We start from the raw sequence: 18,836 nt of genomic DNA, 5'->3' as shown, positions 1-18,836 counted from the left end.
ATGTGGCAGAAAATCGCGGATGTAATTGATGATTCTAAGAAATTATTGGACTTGCTTTTTTGTAAAGTTACTTTCGGGAAAGCTAAGTAACTCTTGTGCAATGTGGGGTCCTGGTTGATAACGGCCATCTTGGATTTTCATGCTAAGAAAGGCAACATAGGTTGTTGTAATTGTGCTTTTCTTTTCAGAGATCATGATTCCATACTCTTGAATGATTTGGAAAAACTGTTGGAGTAACTTGTGATGTTCATCATGAGTACCTGAAAAAAGTAGCAAATCATCAATGTAAACAAGGGTATGGTGCAGGATTGGTTGAAACATGGTGGTCATGGCCTTTTGAAAAATGGAAGGGGCAATTTTGAGGCCAAAAGGAAGGACTGTCCATTGGTAATAGGCATTTGGAATACAAAAAGTAGTTTTGTATCATTTAGAGGGGTGAATGCCAAGTTGCCAAAAACCGGACTTCAAGTCGAATTTTGAAAAGATCCGAGCATTTTTAATGTGGACAAAAAGGGTGTTTGTTAGGTAATGGAGATTTCTGATCTTGGAGGAAATTGTTGAGTGGCTAATAGTCAATGACTAATCATTTTTTGCCACGAAGAATTTCATACCGTTTTTCAACATAAAAAACTTGACAAGTCCATTGAGAATTTGTGCGCTCAATGAGGCCCTGTTTTAACAATTGGACACATTCTTGTTGGGCCAAGATAAGGTCTTGTGGGGTCATTCCTATATGGGTAGCTTTGGTTGAGTTTTTGTCTTCATTTAGTTTGAAAGGTAAGGATATGAAGAACTTTGGGTTTTTCCACAACGGGTTTGGATAGGTCAAAAGCTGTGGTTTTCAGGGCAAAATTTGAGGATTTGGTCTGTAATGGCCTGGCATCAGGGTGGTGAATTGGCTAAAGAATAGATCTTTAGAGTGCTGGTAAAGGGTTTAATCATGGATTTGTAACGGAGACCAGAGGAAGTAATCTGGACATTTTTTGCTTGATGTAGGATGTCAAAACCTACAAGAAGATCTTTGTTTGGCAAAGATGAACCAATTAGTTTTATCCAAACAACACAATTAGGAAATAACTGGATTCCTATTGGATGTTTAGTAACTAATTTAGTTGTAAAGATCTTTTCATCTACTGCTTTGAAGTGTTCCTCTTGAGTTTTCCAATACTCAGTAGGAAGAATAGTAGGATCAAGCATGCTTCGCTGAGCACTAGTGTCGAGAAAACCAATGGCTGTGATAGGTTTATGATATTTGGAAGGGATAATTTGGATTTTGACAGAAGGTGTGGGTATGGTACGGTCATGAATGAAAATGGAGGAAGGTTGGACTGTGTAGATATGGGTTCAAAATCAGAACTGTCTGAATCACTAGATTTTGCTGGTTAGGCAAAGACTGTATCATCATTTGGCTCTTCTTGTTCAGAAAACAAGTGTTCAACTTGGTCCGTGCTTGGGGAAAAATTTGTAATGGATTCCAAGTGTTGGATAAGCTTGATTGCTTTCTGAGGTTTAACCAGGCAATCTTTAGCAAAATGACCTTTCTTTTCCTTTTGTTAGGACATCTCTGGAGGAGGATTGTCTCTTTCTGAAAAATCTGAATTTTTTAGGACGTCGTTTCCTGGATGGAAATGGGAATCTGGATTTCTGGAAATGAGACTTTTTCTTTGGTGCACAGTCACACTTCTTTGGATCTTTGCATTTGATAGCCAAGTAAGGCTTTTTGCAAGCAGATCTGAAAGGTTCTTTGTCTTTGATAAATTCTTGGAAGAATTTCTTTTGTTCACACAATTTATCAAGACATCCCAAAGCAATCTGGAATAATTTTCCCAATGATAATGTGTCAATGTTGAGCTTGTGAGCAGCTAACTGACGCTGGATCTCTGGTTGTAATTTTTCTGGAAGAGAGGCAAAAAATACATGTCTGAGGGTAGCATCATTGAATCCATTTAGCTTATAATAAAGCAAAGACATCCGCTTGTAGTGGTAATGAAGATCTTTTGTGTTGAGATAATCACATCTTGCGGCTTCAAAAGTAGCACTTGGTTCTCCAATAAATTGACTATGGAGAATGCCAATAATACCATGAGTGATTATATGACATCTAAAAAATTACTTGTTAATAATGAATTAATTATTTATCTTTTATAACAATCTAAAAATGTCGAATCTCGCGAAACTTGAATTTGTGGCACTTGATATATTTGACGATAATTATCTATCATGAGTTTTGGATGCTGAAATCTATCTTGATGTAGTGAATCTTGGAGATAATATTAAAGAAAACAATGATGCATCAACCCAAGAGCATGCCTAGGTGATGATTTTTCTTCGCCACCATCTTTGTGAACAATTGAAAAGTATCTTATGGTCAAAGAACCATATGTCCTTTGGGAATGTCTTAATGAAAGATTTAATCACCAAAAAATTATTATACTTCCAAAAGCTCGTTATGATTGGATGCACTTACAATCACAAGATTTTTAAATCTGTCAGTCAATACAATTCTGTATTATTCAAAATTGTTTTTCAATTAAAATTATGTGAAATGGAGATTATTGGTGCAGATTTGATGGAAAAGACATTTTTTTCTTTACATGCTTCGAATTTGCTCTTACAGCAACAATATCGAGATAGGAGATTTAGAAAGTATTCCGAATTATCTCATGTCTTTTAGTAGTTGAAAAAAAATAATAAACTTTTGTTGAGAAACCATCAGTCTCATCCGTCTGGATCTGTACTTATCCCTAAAGCGAATGGTACTTTAGCTTATAATGTCAAATAATATGACTTAACCAAACATGGAAACAACTTCATCTTCAATCTCAACTCCTTCAGCATCCTCCTTCATCATCTTTCTCTTCCAAAGTCATGTTCCAAAGTCATAGCCTCCAAAATTGAAAATCTTGTTGAATATTCCTGTATCCCTGAGTTTGCCCAAATCAATGAATCTCAGTTTCCCATCATGAGCCCTTATAATCTCTACAGACAAAAAACTTCTTTCACTAGAAGTATTCGAACCCTGATCTCCACCAAAAGACCACTCCCAAAAGAATACATCCAGTCTTCTAGACTAGATTAGTGTGCTTTACAAGCCTCTCAGAATGAGCAGTATGTCACTTTAGAAATACCTCCAAATCTCGTAATAAACTGAAAACGAGAGGGGTATACACATCTTCATCTTGGCGGTGTTAGATTGATTCTGACCCTCCATGGTAGAAAAGGCTTACCTGTTACAGCCAGAATTGCTCTCTTAGACACCAGGTTCAAACAGTACCAACATGCTGTTGTAGGAACCGTCCTAACCACACTCCATGTTGGCAGTGTCTTGTTAACCTTTTACCTAAATTTCAACCTCTCTCTTAAGGATCCCAACCTTCCCACAACCCTTAAGGTCCAAATCCAGCTCCAAGGAGCAGAACAAACACCCACATCAAAAATAGCAACTCTTCATCACCAAATAGTATATCGATTACAGAATCATGCACTAGATATTCCTACACCACACACTACATTTGATGCCTTAATAATCTTTGCCGACAAAGACACAATTCCAACCATCATCCAAATTCCCAAACAAATCCAGAAACAAGAATTGCTCAAACTTATGCCTCTTGAATGGTTGACCAACTATGAGCATTTCCACCAAAACTCTAAACCAGTTCAAATAACAGATGCCACGTTTGAAAGACGGTAAAATGGTCCAGTCAAACTATCTTTTCAAACACCTAAAACCAAGCCTATTTCAGACACTTCACAGCTTTCCTACACTGCTATGATTACAGCAGTTCAAACTGGTCAAGAAAAGAAACTTCCCATTCATGGTTTCTCATCAGAAGGGTATCCAGTGTACCCTGACAAGATCAATGGTCCTTTTTATGGGATGTTCCTAAAGCCCATATGTGCAATCCAGATTGTCCTTGCTTGGACGACACGGATGTTGATGACGAACTGGAAGTTATGAGGAGAAAGAAAAAGAAAAAGAAAAAACCTTCTCATCCAAAAACATCTTGCAGATCCTTTCCTCCATAACCTCCACCAGATCCCAAACCTCATGTGCATCCAATAAGATCATGCCTAATGTTTTCAAGCCAATCTTATGAGGAATCATTTCCTCCGCTTGAAAAACAGACAGACACACAATCCAGAGTTATCTCAAAACCTTTTGTCCAATCCCCAGTTACGGCCTTTGGGCAACCTGAAGAGACAAAACAGTATGAAGCTGTTTTAAATTGGCAAACCAAAAATGCCAATGCTCAGAATCAAACTCTTCAACAACTCAGAAAGAAAATTGATCAAGTTGCTAGTCAAGTCTCTCAGACTGAAACTAAAGTTGATTCAATCAGCAATCGTCTTGATCAGATGTACATCCATCTACAAAATCATATCTCTGAACTAGACACTGATCTTAGATGAATGATCAACAACCACATCTGGGGTCCAGAGTTTAATAAAAAAGAAGTTAAAATCATAAAGCTCAAAGCTGAATTAGCAAGAATTAATACTGAAAGGGCTCGTCCATCACTTTTTACTCAAACACAAACCACACCAGTACCCCCTCCAATGTTTGAAACTTATGCACCTTTTTACACCATCCAGACCTCAACAACCTGTTTACAATCAGTTCTTTTGATTCTCCCACCTTCAACCAACTTTTCAACCAAAGCCATCTTCACCCAAAAAATCAAAATCCAAAGTCAAGATCTCAGAACCAAAGTCAAAGGCCACTTCATCTTCATCTGTTCCTCCGGTCCCACCAGAAGATTCACCAGAAGCCACTCCAGAACCTCCGAAAAAAGACAAAGGCCCAATGGATTAGTATCATTATCATACTGTCCAAAACACATCTTCTGACTCCTCTAAGCCAGAAATAGTCTATGAGTCAAATCCATCAGAGTCCAACCCATCTTCCTCTTCCTCATCTCCTCCAAACTCTGTCGGTACCTCCACTGACTCTAAATCTGAATATGCTAACATTACAAGCATATTAATGGCCACCAAAACTGAAGATCCAAGCACTTCAACTGCCACACCCATTGTTGAAGACAATTCTTCTGATACTGAAAATAAAGCATCTCCAACAGAACTAGAGCCATCATTGCCTCCACCAGTTCCTGATCACTCAACGAAACCATCTTCAGCATCTTGGTTCACATTTGATGACATTCCTCGTCACAAATGGCTTGCTCGACTTCAAGAATTTGCCGCATGGATTGACCTCCAAGGAACCAAACCTAATGCTCAACGTCAAGCTATTCTCCGTGATTGGTTAGAAAGCTTGGGAGAATACCAGCAACTCCAATTCATGCAATCTCCAATTAGCACAACACTCAATATCATCCATGAACAATTCATCGGTGAAAAGACAACGTCTACCGATGCAGATAGAAAAGAGTATCATCAGATGAAGTGCTGCTCGCTCAAAAGACACCTTTTGGAATTAATTCATGGTAAAAAAAGGTTAGTTATTGATTACTAGCCACTTAATTCTTTCCTTAAGGATGATAAGTTCCCCCTTCCAAAAATCCAGACCCTGTTTGTCCATCTTCAAGGGGCTCGTATCTTCTCTAAGTTTGATTTAAAAGCTGGTTTTTGGCAACTTGGTATTTCACCAGTTGACCATCATAAAATTGCCTTCTGCATCCCTGATTCCCATTATCAGTGGACTGTTATGCCTTTTGGTCTTAGTCCTGTTCTTCATCATGCTTTAGTATACATTGATGATATCTTATTATTTTTTTCTAACCATGAGAGTCACCAGAAGCTCCTTTTGGATTTCTTTCATATTGTGCAGGAACACGGAATCATGCTTTCTGAAAAGAAAAGCAGCATAGCAAAGGAATCAATTGACTTTCTTGGCATGGTGATTAAAGATGGCCATTATCAACCTGGTCCACACATTGCAACTGAATTATTAAAGTTTTCGGACACACTTCTCAACAAAAAGCAGATCCAATAATTCCTCGGGATTGTTAATTATGTCCATGATTTTATCCCTAAAGTTGCAATCCACACAAGTCAGTTGTCCCGCATGCTTAGAAAACAGTGCCCTCCATGGGGACCAGCACAAACAGAAGCTGTCCAACAACTAAAGGTGATAGCCCAGTCACCTCCTCCTCTCTGAATTCCCACAACTGGACAACGCATTCTACAAACTGATGCTAGTGATGATTACTGGAGTGCCATCCTTCTTGAAGAAATAAATGGTGTACGCCACTTCTGTGCACATCCAAGCGGACAATTCAAAGACTCTGAAAAGAACTACCATGTGATCTACAAAGAGATTTTGGCGGTCAAGTATGGAATCAAAAAGTTTGAATTTCATCTAATCAGCCATAAATTCCTTATCAACATGGACAACTCTTTTCCTCGAATCTTTAACTTCAAAAATAAGTTGCTCCCTGACAAACAGTTGCTCAACCTCAAAAACTGGTTTGCTAAATATGATTTTACTGTCCAACACATAAAAGGCAGACAGATCCTCATCCCAGACTTCCTTACACGTCCGGCTATAAATAAACCTTCACTTATTTCCTCCATCTACACTATCCCAGTTATAGCCATGAATCGCCAACTTCCTTTCAATGCTCTCAACCAGCGAACCTTTCCCATAAACATTCCTTTTCATTCAGCCTACCATATCCAAGACTTTGCAAAGAAATTCCTTTACCGATATTTCTTCAATGTTCAGAGCAAAAAGCCTGATCGTTTTCCTTCCCTCTATGTGGAAAACCTGTTTCTCACAGGTCTTACCATCTCTTCCTTAACGATATGCGAAGATGAGTTATGGTACATGTGGTGCCTCACTACCCTGTATGCTACAAAACTGGTCTTCCCTGTCCAACCAATCCTCCGCCATCTCACCACTCTTGAATTCTCACCAGACCTTCTGTGGACTCTCCTTGAATGGTATTCCCAACTCACGTGGTGGCGAAAACAACTCAAAAATATGTGTACTTTTCATGGATTAGACAAAATGCCTGAACAAGAAGCCAACACGTTCACTACAGTTTTCATCGTTCATAGACCTTACTTCCAGCACCCAGAAACAAGAGACTTCTGGACATAAAATATGGCTTATGAATGGAAAACTTATCCCCATCCTTATACCCTCATCCATGATACATCTGTTACCACTGTTCTCAAGTTATACCTCATGGAACTCAACAATGTTTAGCCACTTGTCACAAACATCCATCACACCTCTGTTGGACCATCACACACCTTGGAAATTGTCATAAAGACACAGACTTATACTCCAGGTTCCAGTTCAAGTCCTCAAGGAATCCTTGTCATGGAACAACGTCCTGACCACACTAACGTCTTATTCCAAGATGCTCAGGATCCATGGGAAGATTTTCAGTCTCTTCTCCATACTGAAAATCCTCATTACATTGTCATAGACCCAGACCCTCCTGCTACATTAGCCCCAAAAGAGATGACTAATGCTGATAAAGAAGCCTATCTACAAGCTGAAGCTTATCTTGATCACAGATAGATCTGTCGTGCCAAACGCTAATATGAGAAAGAAACTGGCGATGTTTCTCCATCACACTACCTATCCACTCCATGATTGCAGACACGCATGGGAATCTTTAGCTTTTGCTTTTTTAAAGTTTGCTTTAATAATTATATAAGGGTTCTGTCTTGTCTAAAGTGTGTTTTCTGCTTTTCCTTTTTTATTTTGGCGTGGTGTGCTTTAATCATTCTACTTTTGTAAAAGATAAGGGTCCCACCTTATCTCTCCTTCCTCGAGATCTCTATGTAAGGATCTCTCTTTCACTTTGTAAGGCAGGAGTTAATTTGGAATACAAATCAGTTTTCTTTACATCATGTTTCTCTAAAACTTTTTCTCTCTTCTAGGAATCAAAGAAATTATTTGGATTAATAATGATACGCTCACCTCTAATTTTCTAAACTGAGTATGCTCTGCACTTGCCTTAAGCCTAAGGATCCTGTGCATCAGAAAGGTTCTGTTTCATCCTCCAAAACTGATTTTTGTAAAATGAAATTGTTTTCTCACAACGTTCACTCTCTTTGAAGGCCAAGAGTGCCGTGTTTTTGGGTAGTATCGTGAAAAACTGTTTTCAAGAATGATTTTCAGATTTGGTATTTAATGGATAAGTGTATATCGGCTGGAAACCAGAACTTGCGGACTACTGGTCCTAAGAACAAACTTTGTTCTGTTATAGATCTAGTGTAACAACGCCACGTACAACTATCGAGCCACGGTTACAAAAATAATCAAAGTCGTTGTGGCTATAGCAAGAAATATCAATCAAACCACTCAAAGTGGAGTAACAGTAATGAGAAGCAAGAAAAGGATCCACAAACGAAATATTCAAAGGATCATGAAAATGTTTACTTCAGATATGGTGTGAAAGGACACTGGTCTCATGTTTATAGTACACTAAAACATTTAGTTAATTTTTATCGACCATCCAAAAAGACAAAAGGAAAAGAAATTGAGACAAATTTCATGGATCATGAAAATCCAATTAATGTAGCTAATTTGGATGTTTCAGATTTTTTTGAAGATCCAAATGGCAAAATTGACCATTTAACTGTTGACATGTGAAGATCGATTAAAAGTGCTACACTTTGAAGTGTGTTATTTTTAAAGTTTGGTGTGTTTAAATTCTAAAACAACTACTAGTGTATTTAAGGTTTGGTGTGTTTCTTTACAGTTATGGTGTGTTTAAGTTTATGCTGCTAGACTGTTTATTGTTTTGAGTGTTTTATGAGAATTTGGTGTGCAACTTTTTGATGAGAACCATCAAGGAAATACTATTAAAGATTCAACTGATCCTTTGCACATTCATGGAGGCTCAATTAAGAGAGCTAGAGCAAAAAAGATATGAGTTGCTTTAAATGGATTAATTGAGAAAATATAGATTGAAAATGCAATTCAAGATGCAAGACATCACGAATTGGGCTTGGAGAGAAGACAAGGCATTGTGGGCATTATTCAAGATTGGGTAGCCAAATACACAATTTGGATCAAATGCAGAAAAGTTAAATTTGGAATAATACTGGTATTGATTGAGCCAAAAGTAATGTGCAAGCTATATACTGTTGGAAAGATAATTAAGTTAACTTTCTAATGCAATTTACAGAGCTTGATTTGGAGTTCTCTAGAAGGTGTTATGACCAATTTATTACAACTTGTTCAGACTTAGGATTTCCAACGACTCCTTTGTTTATTCAATTTCATTTGTTTGTTTTGTTTCAAATTTGTCAATTTGTAAGGTAATTCTACCATCAATGATGGTGGGCTAACATTAAGTTTGTCAATGATAACATTAATTATGGTAGGCTAGCATTAAGTTTGTCAATGACTAGCATTATTAGTGATGGGTTGATGAAGACTTTTGAAACATCATTTGACAAACCTATACTTGAAGGGTTATTCCAATGTTTTCATTTGTATTTTTAGGATCTTGGGTTTCCATTAGCCTATTCAAACTTAGCAACCTTGCAATGTAAGACAATGAGAGATAAATGTTATTTTGAATTTGAAAGATCATTCTTTCTTTGGTTCAAAAATTTAAATTCTTGTGGCATTCCAAAATAGGCTTATCACTCACATTCTCATCTAAATCTTGAGTGTGGCATCCATATCCTTCTATATATCTCTGGTTCATGTTTTCTTAAACATTGGGTCAAGATTTTTATTTCACTTAAATCTGTTTAGAACTTTCTTGGGAAGTTGAAACTACAAATTAAGTGTGGGTTTCAAAGTTTCATTATGGAGTTCACATCATTTGGCATCAGAGCTAGTTTCTAATCAGGTTTGAATATCTTATTTATTTTTATTATCAAAAAATGAAGAAAAAACTTACAAAAAAAATAGATTGGAAAAGGAATCGAATATTCCTACTTTCATCAAATTGAATTTTAGTTATTCATTTTCCTTGACATTGTTTACACACAATATCAATTGTGTTCCATTGCTTTCTTGCTTTCTTTTCATCAATTTCCTCTGTCGTTCTTTGTGTCCTCTTAATTTCTTTTCTTTGTTTTGTGTGTTGGTTTGTCATATTTGGTGTGCCACCTTGGTTTTTTTTTATTTTGTTTATTTAGTTCAATAAAGAATTGAAAGAGAGAATTAAGTGTGGTGGGTAAAAGCCAATTTGTGTGTTAAACACGAGAATTAAGTAACATCAAATTGAGGGAGTGTTGTGCGGTCTTTTTGCTAACAATCTTTTTAGATCACAAATATGTCAAAAGATCAAGAAGCTATAGACCAATCAATCATGCTCAAAGCCATGCAACAACAATTTGAGTGTAATAATTTGATGTTTGGAGAGATCCATGACAAATTGGAGAGGCAAGACACTGCCATAGCCAATCGACAAAGGGAGCAACAACCAATAGCTCCTAATGTAAGAGGTAATCAAGGGCGTGCTGCCATGGGAGAAGAAGATGGTGATGACCTAGATAATTTTGATGACTAGGCCACTATTGACATGTGTGGAACATCCCATCCAGACCTCAACAACCTGTTTATAATCAGTTCTTTGGGTTCTCGCACCTTTAACCAACTCCTCAACCATCCTCAACCACCTTTAACCAAAGTCAAAATTTCAGAACCAAAGCCAAAGGTCCCTTCATCTTCCTCTACTTCAACCATACCTCCAGAAGATTTGCCACAGGACCTTCCAGAGCCTCTTAAAAAAGATAAATGGGTTCAATGAGCCATCTCTTAAACATGTCTCTTAAAAGAGCAATTCATCGGTGAAAAAACTGCTTCCACTGAAGCAGACAGAAAAGAATACCATCAGATGAAATGTTGTTCTCTTAAAAGACATCTTCTGGATGCTCATTACAAAAGAATAAGTATTCTATTCTACAAGCTAAATGGGTTCAATGAGCCATCTCTTAGACATGTCTTCATTGCCTCTCTTCCTCCTGAGTTACAACCCGATCTTCAAAGAAAACTCACAGCCACAAATCTGAGCATAGCTGATATCTCTCTGGGAAAGATTTTTCAAATGGCCATGCCATCTCTTGATAAGATCTGTGAACAGAAAGAATTCTTCAAAGATCTCATGGAAGACAAAAAACCCTTCTCTAAAGCTTGTAAAAAACCTCATCTCAGGATGGAGTGTAAAGATGAAAAGAAGTGTGTTTGTTCGACTAAAAAGAAAAAACATTTTCAGAAACACTTCCACAAAAAATCATCCTCTAAAAAACCTTTTCGGTATTTCAGAAAGAAAGATGTTTCTCAGTACCGAAAGAAAAAATCCAACCGTTGTTTTATCTGCAAAAAACGCGGTCACTTTGCCCGAAATTGTCCTCACAAATCGGCCAAAACTGTTCGACTTATCCAACATCTTCAACATTCTTCCCTGTTATATGAGAATGAGGATGTCGAATCAAATTTTTCCGAACAATCAGCCCAAGATGATCAAACTGCCTTTCTTATCGCAGAATCTTTAGATTCTGAAGATATCTCAGTCATCTCTACAGTCCAGACTGTTAATCATGTTTCCACTATTCCTAGACCTTCTCTCAAGATGTCCATCCTTCCTTCCAAATTCCATAAACCTATTCCTGTCATCGGGTTTATTGACACTGGTGCGGATACCAGTATGATTGATCCTTCTGTTCTACCCTCCGACTGTTGGGAACATCATTCCAAGCTCTTCCGAGCAGTTAATGGTGAAATCTTTGAAACCACTTTGATTACCAAAACCCATTGGTATTCAATTCTTTCCGAATTGTATAATTTGGAAAAAGATTATAGCCTCCAAACTTCCAGATAAAGATTTACTTATAGGTTTTGACATTCTTCATTTAGTTAAAAACCTATTCCTCACTAATTCTGGAGTTCGCTATAAACAAATGTTCTTGCCTTATACAGATACACTACGTCTGTATACACTTTTTGAAACACAATCTCCATACAGTCAAATCTCACAAAAGCTCTTACAGTTCTGTCCAGAAAACCATTCACAGTTCCATCATCTTTCACCTCTTTGGAAAAATGAACAATTTTTCATTCACCTTCCTTTTAAACTCAACGAAGACATAAACCCCACAAAAGCCTCACACCCGGGTATGTCTCCTTCCGATCTCTTGCTTGCTAAGCAAGAATGCTCTCAGTTACTTCAACAAGGTCTTATTGAGTCTACTGATTCAGATTGGGCTTGTCAAGCCTTTTATGTTGAAAAACGATCTGAATTAGTTCGTGGAAAAAAGAGATTAGTAATTGATTACCAACCACTCAATTCTTTTCTTAAAGATGATAAGTTTCCCCTTCCAAAAATCCAGACCCTGTTTGTCCATCTTCAAGGGGTTCGTATCTTCTTTAAGTTTGATTTAAAAGCTGGTTTTTGGCAACTTGGTATTTCACCAATTGATCGTCACAAAACTGCCTTCTGCATCCCTGATGCTCATTACCAATGGACGGTTATGCCTTTTGGTCTCAAAGTCGCTCCCTCCTTATTTCAAAAAGCCATGACAAAAATCTTTAGTCCTATTCTCCATCATGCATTAGTCTACATTGACGATATCTTGTTATTTTCTTCTGACCATGAGAGCCACTAGAAGCTCCTTTTAGATTTCTTTCATATTGTGCAGGCACATGGCATCATGCTTTCCGAAAAGAAAAGCAGCATAGGAAAGGAATCAATTGACTTTCTTGGCATGGTGATTAAAGACAGCCAGTATCAGCCTGGTCCCCATATTGCAATCGAATTACTAAAGTTTCCGGACACACATCTCAACAGAAAGCAGATACAGCAATTCCTTGGAATTGTTACTTATGTCCGTGATTTTATCCCAAATGTTGCAATCCACACCAGCCAACTGTCACGCATGCTCAAAAAACAGTGCCCTCCATGGGGCCCTGCTCAGACAGAAGCTGTCAAGTAGCTAAAGGTGATAGCGCAATCACCTCCTCCACTCCGAATTCCCACAAGTGCACAACGTATCCTCCAGACTGATGCCAGCGATGATTATTGGAGTGCCATTCTTCTCAAAGACATCAATGTCGTGCATCATTTCTGTGCCCATGCAAGCGGCCAGTTCAAAGACTCTGAAAAGAACTACCATGTGATCTACAAAGAGATTTTGGCAGTCAAGTATGGCATTAAAAAATTTGAATTCCATCTCATCGGCCACAAATTCCTTATCAACATGGATAATTCTTCTTTTCCCCGAATCTTTGACTTCAAGAACAAATTGCTACCTGACAAGTAATTACTCAGCCTTAAAACCTGGTTTGCTAAATATGATTTCACTGTTCAACACATAAAAGGCAACCAAAACCTCATTCCAGACTTCCTCACCCGTCCAGCTATAAATAAACCCGCACTCATCTCCTCGATTCAAACCATTCCAGTTATAGCCATGAATCGCCAACTTCCTTTCAAAGCTCTCAACCAAAGAAATTTCCCCATGAACATCTCTTTCCAATCGGCTTACCAATTGCAAGATTTTGCAAAGAAGTTTCTTTACCGATTTTTCTTTAATGTTCAGACTAAAAAACCCGAACGATTTCCTAATCTTTGCATGGAGCACCTATTTCTCACAGGCCTCACTCTATCCTCTCTATCCATCTCCGAAGATGAGCTTTGGTATATGTGGTGTCTCACCACCTTGTATGCTACAAAGCTAGTTTTTCCCCATCAAACCAGTCCTGACTCACCTTACCACTCCAGAGTTCTCCCCAGACCTTCTATGAACTCTTTTTGAATGGTATTCTCCCCTCACTTGGTGGCCCCAGCACGAGACTACTGGACACGGGACATGGCATATGAATGGAAAACTTACCCTCATCCTTATACCTTCATCCATGATACAGCGGTCACCTCCGTTCTCAAAGCCTATCTCATGGAACTTAACAATGTTCCTCCACCTGCTACAAACATTCACCACATCTCCATTGGACCATCACACACTCTTGAAATAATTCCAAAAACACAAGGCTGTACTCCAGGTTCAAGTTCAAGTCCTCAAGGAATCCTTGTCATGGAACAACGTCCTGATTACACGAATGTCTTATTCCAAGACGCTCAGGACCCATGGGAAGACTTTCAGTCCCTTCTCCATACTGACACTCCCCATTATGCTGTCACCAATCCAGACTCTCCTGCTGCATCTACCTTACAGCACATGTTTGAAGCTGATGAAGAAAAGTATCAGCAAACTGAGGCGTATCTCGACCAGAGACAGAGGCGTTGGCACAAGCGACAATATGAGACAAAAATAGGAGACGTGTGCCCATCGCGCTATTCCTTCTTTTCAAGGTAAAAATGATTTGGAAGCTTATTTGGAGTGGGAAAAAAGGTGGAGCTAGTAATTGATTGCCACAACTACTCTAAAGAGAAAAAGGTAAAACTAGCTGCTATTAAATTTACTGATTATGCTATAATATGCTATAATAAACACTTGGGAGGACATGAAGGCTATCATGAGGAGGAGATTTGTTCCTAGTCATTATTATAGGGAGCTGCACCAAAGGCTTCAAAGTCTTACACAAGGTTCCAGAAGTGTGGAAGATTACCACAATGAGATGGAAATAATCATGATTCGAGCCAACGTTGAAGAAGAACTAGAGGCCACTATGGCTAGATTTTAAACGATTTAAATCAAGATGTTACTAATGTGGTTGACTTGCAGCACTATGTTGACTTGAAAGACATGGTTCCACTAAAGTGGAACTAAAGGATTAAAACCATAAACAATTTCAAACAGTGAATACTTAATTAATAATAGAATATAAAAACTAAGATAAAAATTAACATAATAAAATATGATTTAAAAAAATTAACTAAAGTAATTAGAATATTTAAGGCTAGTAACAAGGAAAAAATGGAGAAATTAATTAGTAAAATATAGAGAAAATATGCACTTATCAGGTCTCATTTATATCTTGAATTAATAATTTACTAAAATTACAAATTCAATTAACTATGATATTGTTACTTAAAATTTAAATATGGTTGATTCTCATCTCTAATTTTTCTTATTGTATCTAGAAACTTTAGTGTTGAATTCTTGAATTATAATAAAAAATTATGAATTGTTGTTGATGATTTGAGTGCTTCTTTACACATAATTGGGCTCCAAATCTGTTGTATCATCCTCAGCTTCATCATAGCTGGATTTTTAGTGGTGTTTGCAGTGATTTAATTTCTTCATAATTTGAAATAAGTAATTAAGAATATTAGTACAATGTATTCATTGTTTTGGTTTATTTAATGTATATTTGTGAATTAACTAATATGTTCAATTAAGAATATTAGTACAATGTATTCATTGTTTTGGTTTATTTAATGTATATTTGTGAATTAACTAATATATTCAATTAAGAATATTAGTACAATGTATTCATTGTTTTGGTTTATTTAATGTTTATTTAGTGAATTAACTAATATATTCAATTAATTGATTTGTAAAATATAATGAAATTTTAATTAATTAAAATATATTTTTATTACAAATATACTCTATGAATTAATGTTGATTAATTAATAGCTCTTTTGTTTATGGTCCGACCATTATGCTGCTATAATTTCATCCAGTTAATTAGTTCTTTTCAATGTCCCTTCAATCTTGAATCAATTTTTGTCCGTGTTAAATTGGCCCACTTCGTGGAACTTCGAGTGGTTGATAAGTTGAAAAAAAATTCATCAATATCAACATTCAAAATCAACTCACTGAACTGATGTAGGATATCTTGATAGGATCAAAGACATTGGTTTGGACGTAAATTAAATGGTTTCAAAATTCTCGTCAAGAGGAACAAATTGCATAACTTGCGAGGGCAGGCTTTAAGGATTTGAGGCACTAAGTGAATTTCTTTTTAAAGTTTTTGTACATTAAAGAACATCAACTCTTAAAAGAATATAAAATAAAAATATATTAGCTTATATGAGTCGTATGTCATTTTAACAATAATAATTTAAAATAAATAATGGAATAATAGTACCTAAAAAGTTAGCTAGTTGAAATGAATATGATGGGTAGATGATGGCAATAGATTTCACGGAGAATAATTTTCTTTGTAGCAAAGAGAGCAAGAAATTTTTTAGTTGAGATTATTATTGATTCTATGTCTATTAGTTTTGAGGTTATTAATAGAGTTTTAACGGAATATTAAAAGTCTCTGCTAATGTTAACAATTTCAATAGAGTATTATTTTTTGGAAAGTGAAAGTATTTAACTTTTTTTAGAAGGATTAGCAAAATAAAGAATTAATTGGTGAAACCATTAATTCTACTGTATGTGAAGATTATCAAATATGGAATTTTTATCGAAAAATAAATGTTGTTTTTAAGGTGAAAATTATCTATTTTACAATTTTTATTAAGAAAGCAAATCTTAATTTTTTTTAATAATTATGAATGGGAGTAATAATAAAGAGAATTAGTAATTTCTAATAAAAAATAAATGCTATTTTTAAGGTGAAGATTATCAAATTTAAAATTTTTATTAAGAACAAAAATTTTAACTTTTGAATAATTATGAATAGGAGAAATAATAGAGAGAATTAGGCTTTCATATATACCTGACTTAAATAAAATTTTTGAAATCTTAAAAGATTATTCATTGTTATATTAATTAAATAAATGTTCCGTGCTAAAGCTGCTTCTTTACCTTTCGTTTTGTGTAAGTAACCTTTTACCCACGTATGAATATTCAATAGGCAGAAATGTCTGAATTCAGCCTTGAATTTCCAGCAGCCATTGGGGGGGGGGGGGGGGGGGGAGGAGTTGGTAGTATTAGCCAAAATTGTCGATGGAGCCCACCTCATAAGTCGAAAATGAAGTGTAGAAAGAAAATAAAGCTGATACTTTTGGCTTATTGTCCTAAAAATATCTTCTATTACTCTAAAATTAAGCCTAAGATATTTTATTGGCATTTTGCATTTTACTTATTATACAAGTTATTCTAATAAAATGAACTTTTGTTGGAATGTAAACTTATATGATATTTATGTGTGCAAAGTGAATCTCCTTTCTTTATTCTTTTGTACGTACAATATAATCTGGATAAATTAAAATATTGATTGAATAATTTTTTTTCTTAATCTTGATTTAGGTCAACATATAAAATTATAAACATACAAAATTATGAGTCAATTACTTAATAGTTAACATTACTTAATTAATAAATTTTCTTGGTTATAATAATATTATTTTATTAGTGTTCTATTGTATCGTGTTCCGTGTAAGATTAGGATAGGATTTGAATTAATAACGAAAAAATGAATAAAATAATCCTAATTAATAATATCATGATTTTTAAAAAGAATAATGTCAGGGATCCCAACAATTGAGTTGATATATTATTCATCTAGTGAATGGTAGAATAAAATTATTAGAGTGAAAATAAATGAGTATATATGATGTGAGAAATGGGAGAATGATATTAAATTCACATTCATCTTTATTAAAATAGAAAAAAAAATTGAAGCTCTTTGTCTTTAATTTCTCTCATCGCTTAATGAGTGGCTACGATTGAGTTTTTTATTTTTGATGTCAATAATTAAGTCAGCCATTTTTCACTATATTATAATGATAATGAGAGGAAAGGAAAGAAAAAAACAAAAAGTGGATCATAATTCTTAATGAAAACTCGACAAAGATCAGAGAAAGATTATTCACGTTTAGAGAAAGACATGCACTATGGTGAATAGTCTCCAAATTAGACGACCACAAAGGAGAAGTTGTCAGGATAAGGTTTATAAAAGGACAAGCTGAATTAATTGCCTACTTTGCTACTGAATTGGAAATTTTTCCCGGGCATGGCTCCTTGTCCAATATAAAGAACATCTAGAAGCCTCTTTTAGATAGAGTTCCATATGATTGTTGTAAGTCTAATTGGACTTGAGAGTTACGAAGTCTTTTGGTTAACTTCAATCACTCTTTTTAGCTTCTATATAAGCACACCTACTCTATCTAAAATACAAGTGTGTGAGAGATAAAAAAGAGTGATTGAAGTTAACCAAAAGATGAATGTCACATAACAATGTAAAAATTTCAATCATTATTGTTTTAACAATAATTTCATATGTATAAATTATTCATATGAAATTATATTTAACAATATGAATAGACTTGTATAAATTTAAATCGAATAAAATTGTTAGAGTGAAAATAAATGAGTATATATGATGTGAGAAATGGGAGAATAGTATTAAATTACTTTTGTTTTGTGTAAGTAACCTTTTACCCACGTATGAATATTCAATAGGCAGAAATATCTAAATTCAGCCTTGAATTTCCAGCAGCCATTTGGGGCTGGGGGGGGGGGGGGGGGGGGGGGGGGGGGGGGTGGCGGCGTTGGTTGTATTAGCCAAAATTGTCGATGGAGCCCACCTCATTTTTGTATTCTATATAAAGGCCACAGAACCGGATCAGCAAGCATTGCATAAACCATAATTACAATGGCTGCTCAATTTCGAAAGGTGCCATTAACAGTGTCTATTGCAACAATGTTGTTGTTATTGTTGGCTCCCCTGAATGCAGCAACAACAATAACATGTGAGCAAGTGACAATCTGGCTGACACCATGCATCAGCTATGGCGTATTGGGTGGGGCTGTTCAACCAGCTTGTTGTGATGGCATTAGAGCTTTGAATGCTGCTTCAAAAACCACAGAAGATAGAAGGACCCAATGTAATTGTGTGAAGGAAGGTGCTGCTAGGATCCCTGGTCTCAACTATGATCGTGTTAATACGCTTCCTGATATTTGTCGGAGTAAATGTCCTTATAAACTTACACATGATCTTGATTGCTCTAAGTACGCCCTTAATTCTTATCTTAGCTAGCTTGTTATTGCTTGTTTTCTTTTTATAATCTTCTCTGGCATATGTGTATATATAT

General features: G+C 35.9%; 1 protein-coding gene across 5 annotated transcripts in view; it reads left to right on the top strand.

The window, feature by feature from the left end:
* The first annotated feature begins 17,909 nt into the window (after nt 1-17,909).
* Nucleotides 17,910-18,836, top strand: part of LOC102619070 (non-specific lipid-transfer protein 1-like) — a 54,539-nt gene continuing 53,612 nt past the window's right edge. For 2 of the 5 annotated variants that reach the window (XM_052445026.1, XM_052445025.1), the window contains exon 1: nt 17,911-18,545. In XM_052445026.1, the coding sequence (XP_052300986.1) occupies nt 18,398-18,545 (148 nt within the window). In that variant the 5' untranslated portion in view covers nt 17,911-18,397. Of the gene's footprint in view, nt 18,754-18,836 lie in introns of all 5 variants that reach the window. The other 3 variants (XM_052445024.1, XM_025092860.2, XM_006491870.4) reach the window with 3 other exon arrangements.

Source organism: Citrus sinensis, chromosome 7, assembly GCF_022201045.2.
Source record: "Citrus sinensis cultivar Valencia sweet orange chromosome 7, DVS_A1.0, whole genome shotgun sequence".
In the NCBI taxonomy this organism is placed as follows: Eukaryota; Viridiplantae; Streptophyta; class Magnoliopsida; order Sapindales; family Rutaceae; genus Citrus; species Citrus sinensis.
This window is presented reverse-complemented; position numbering and strand designations above follow the sequence as displayed.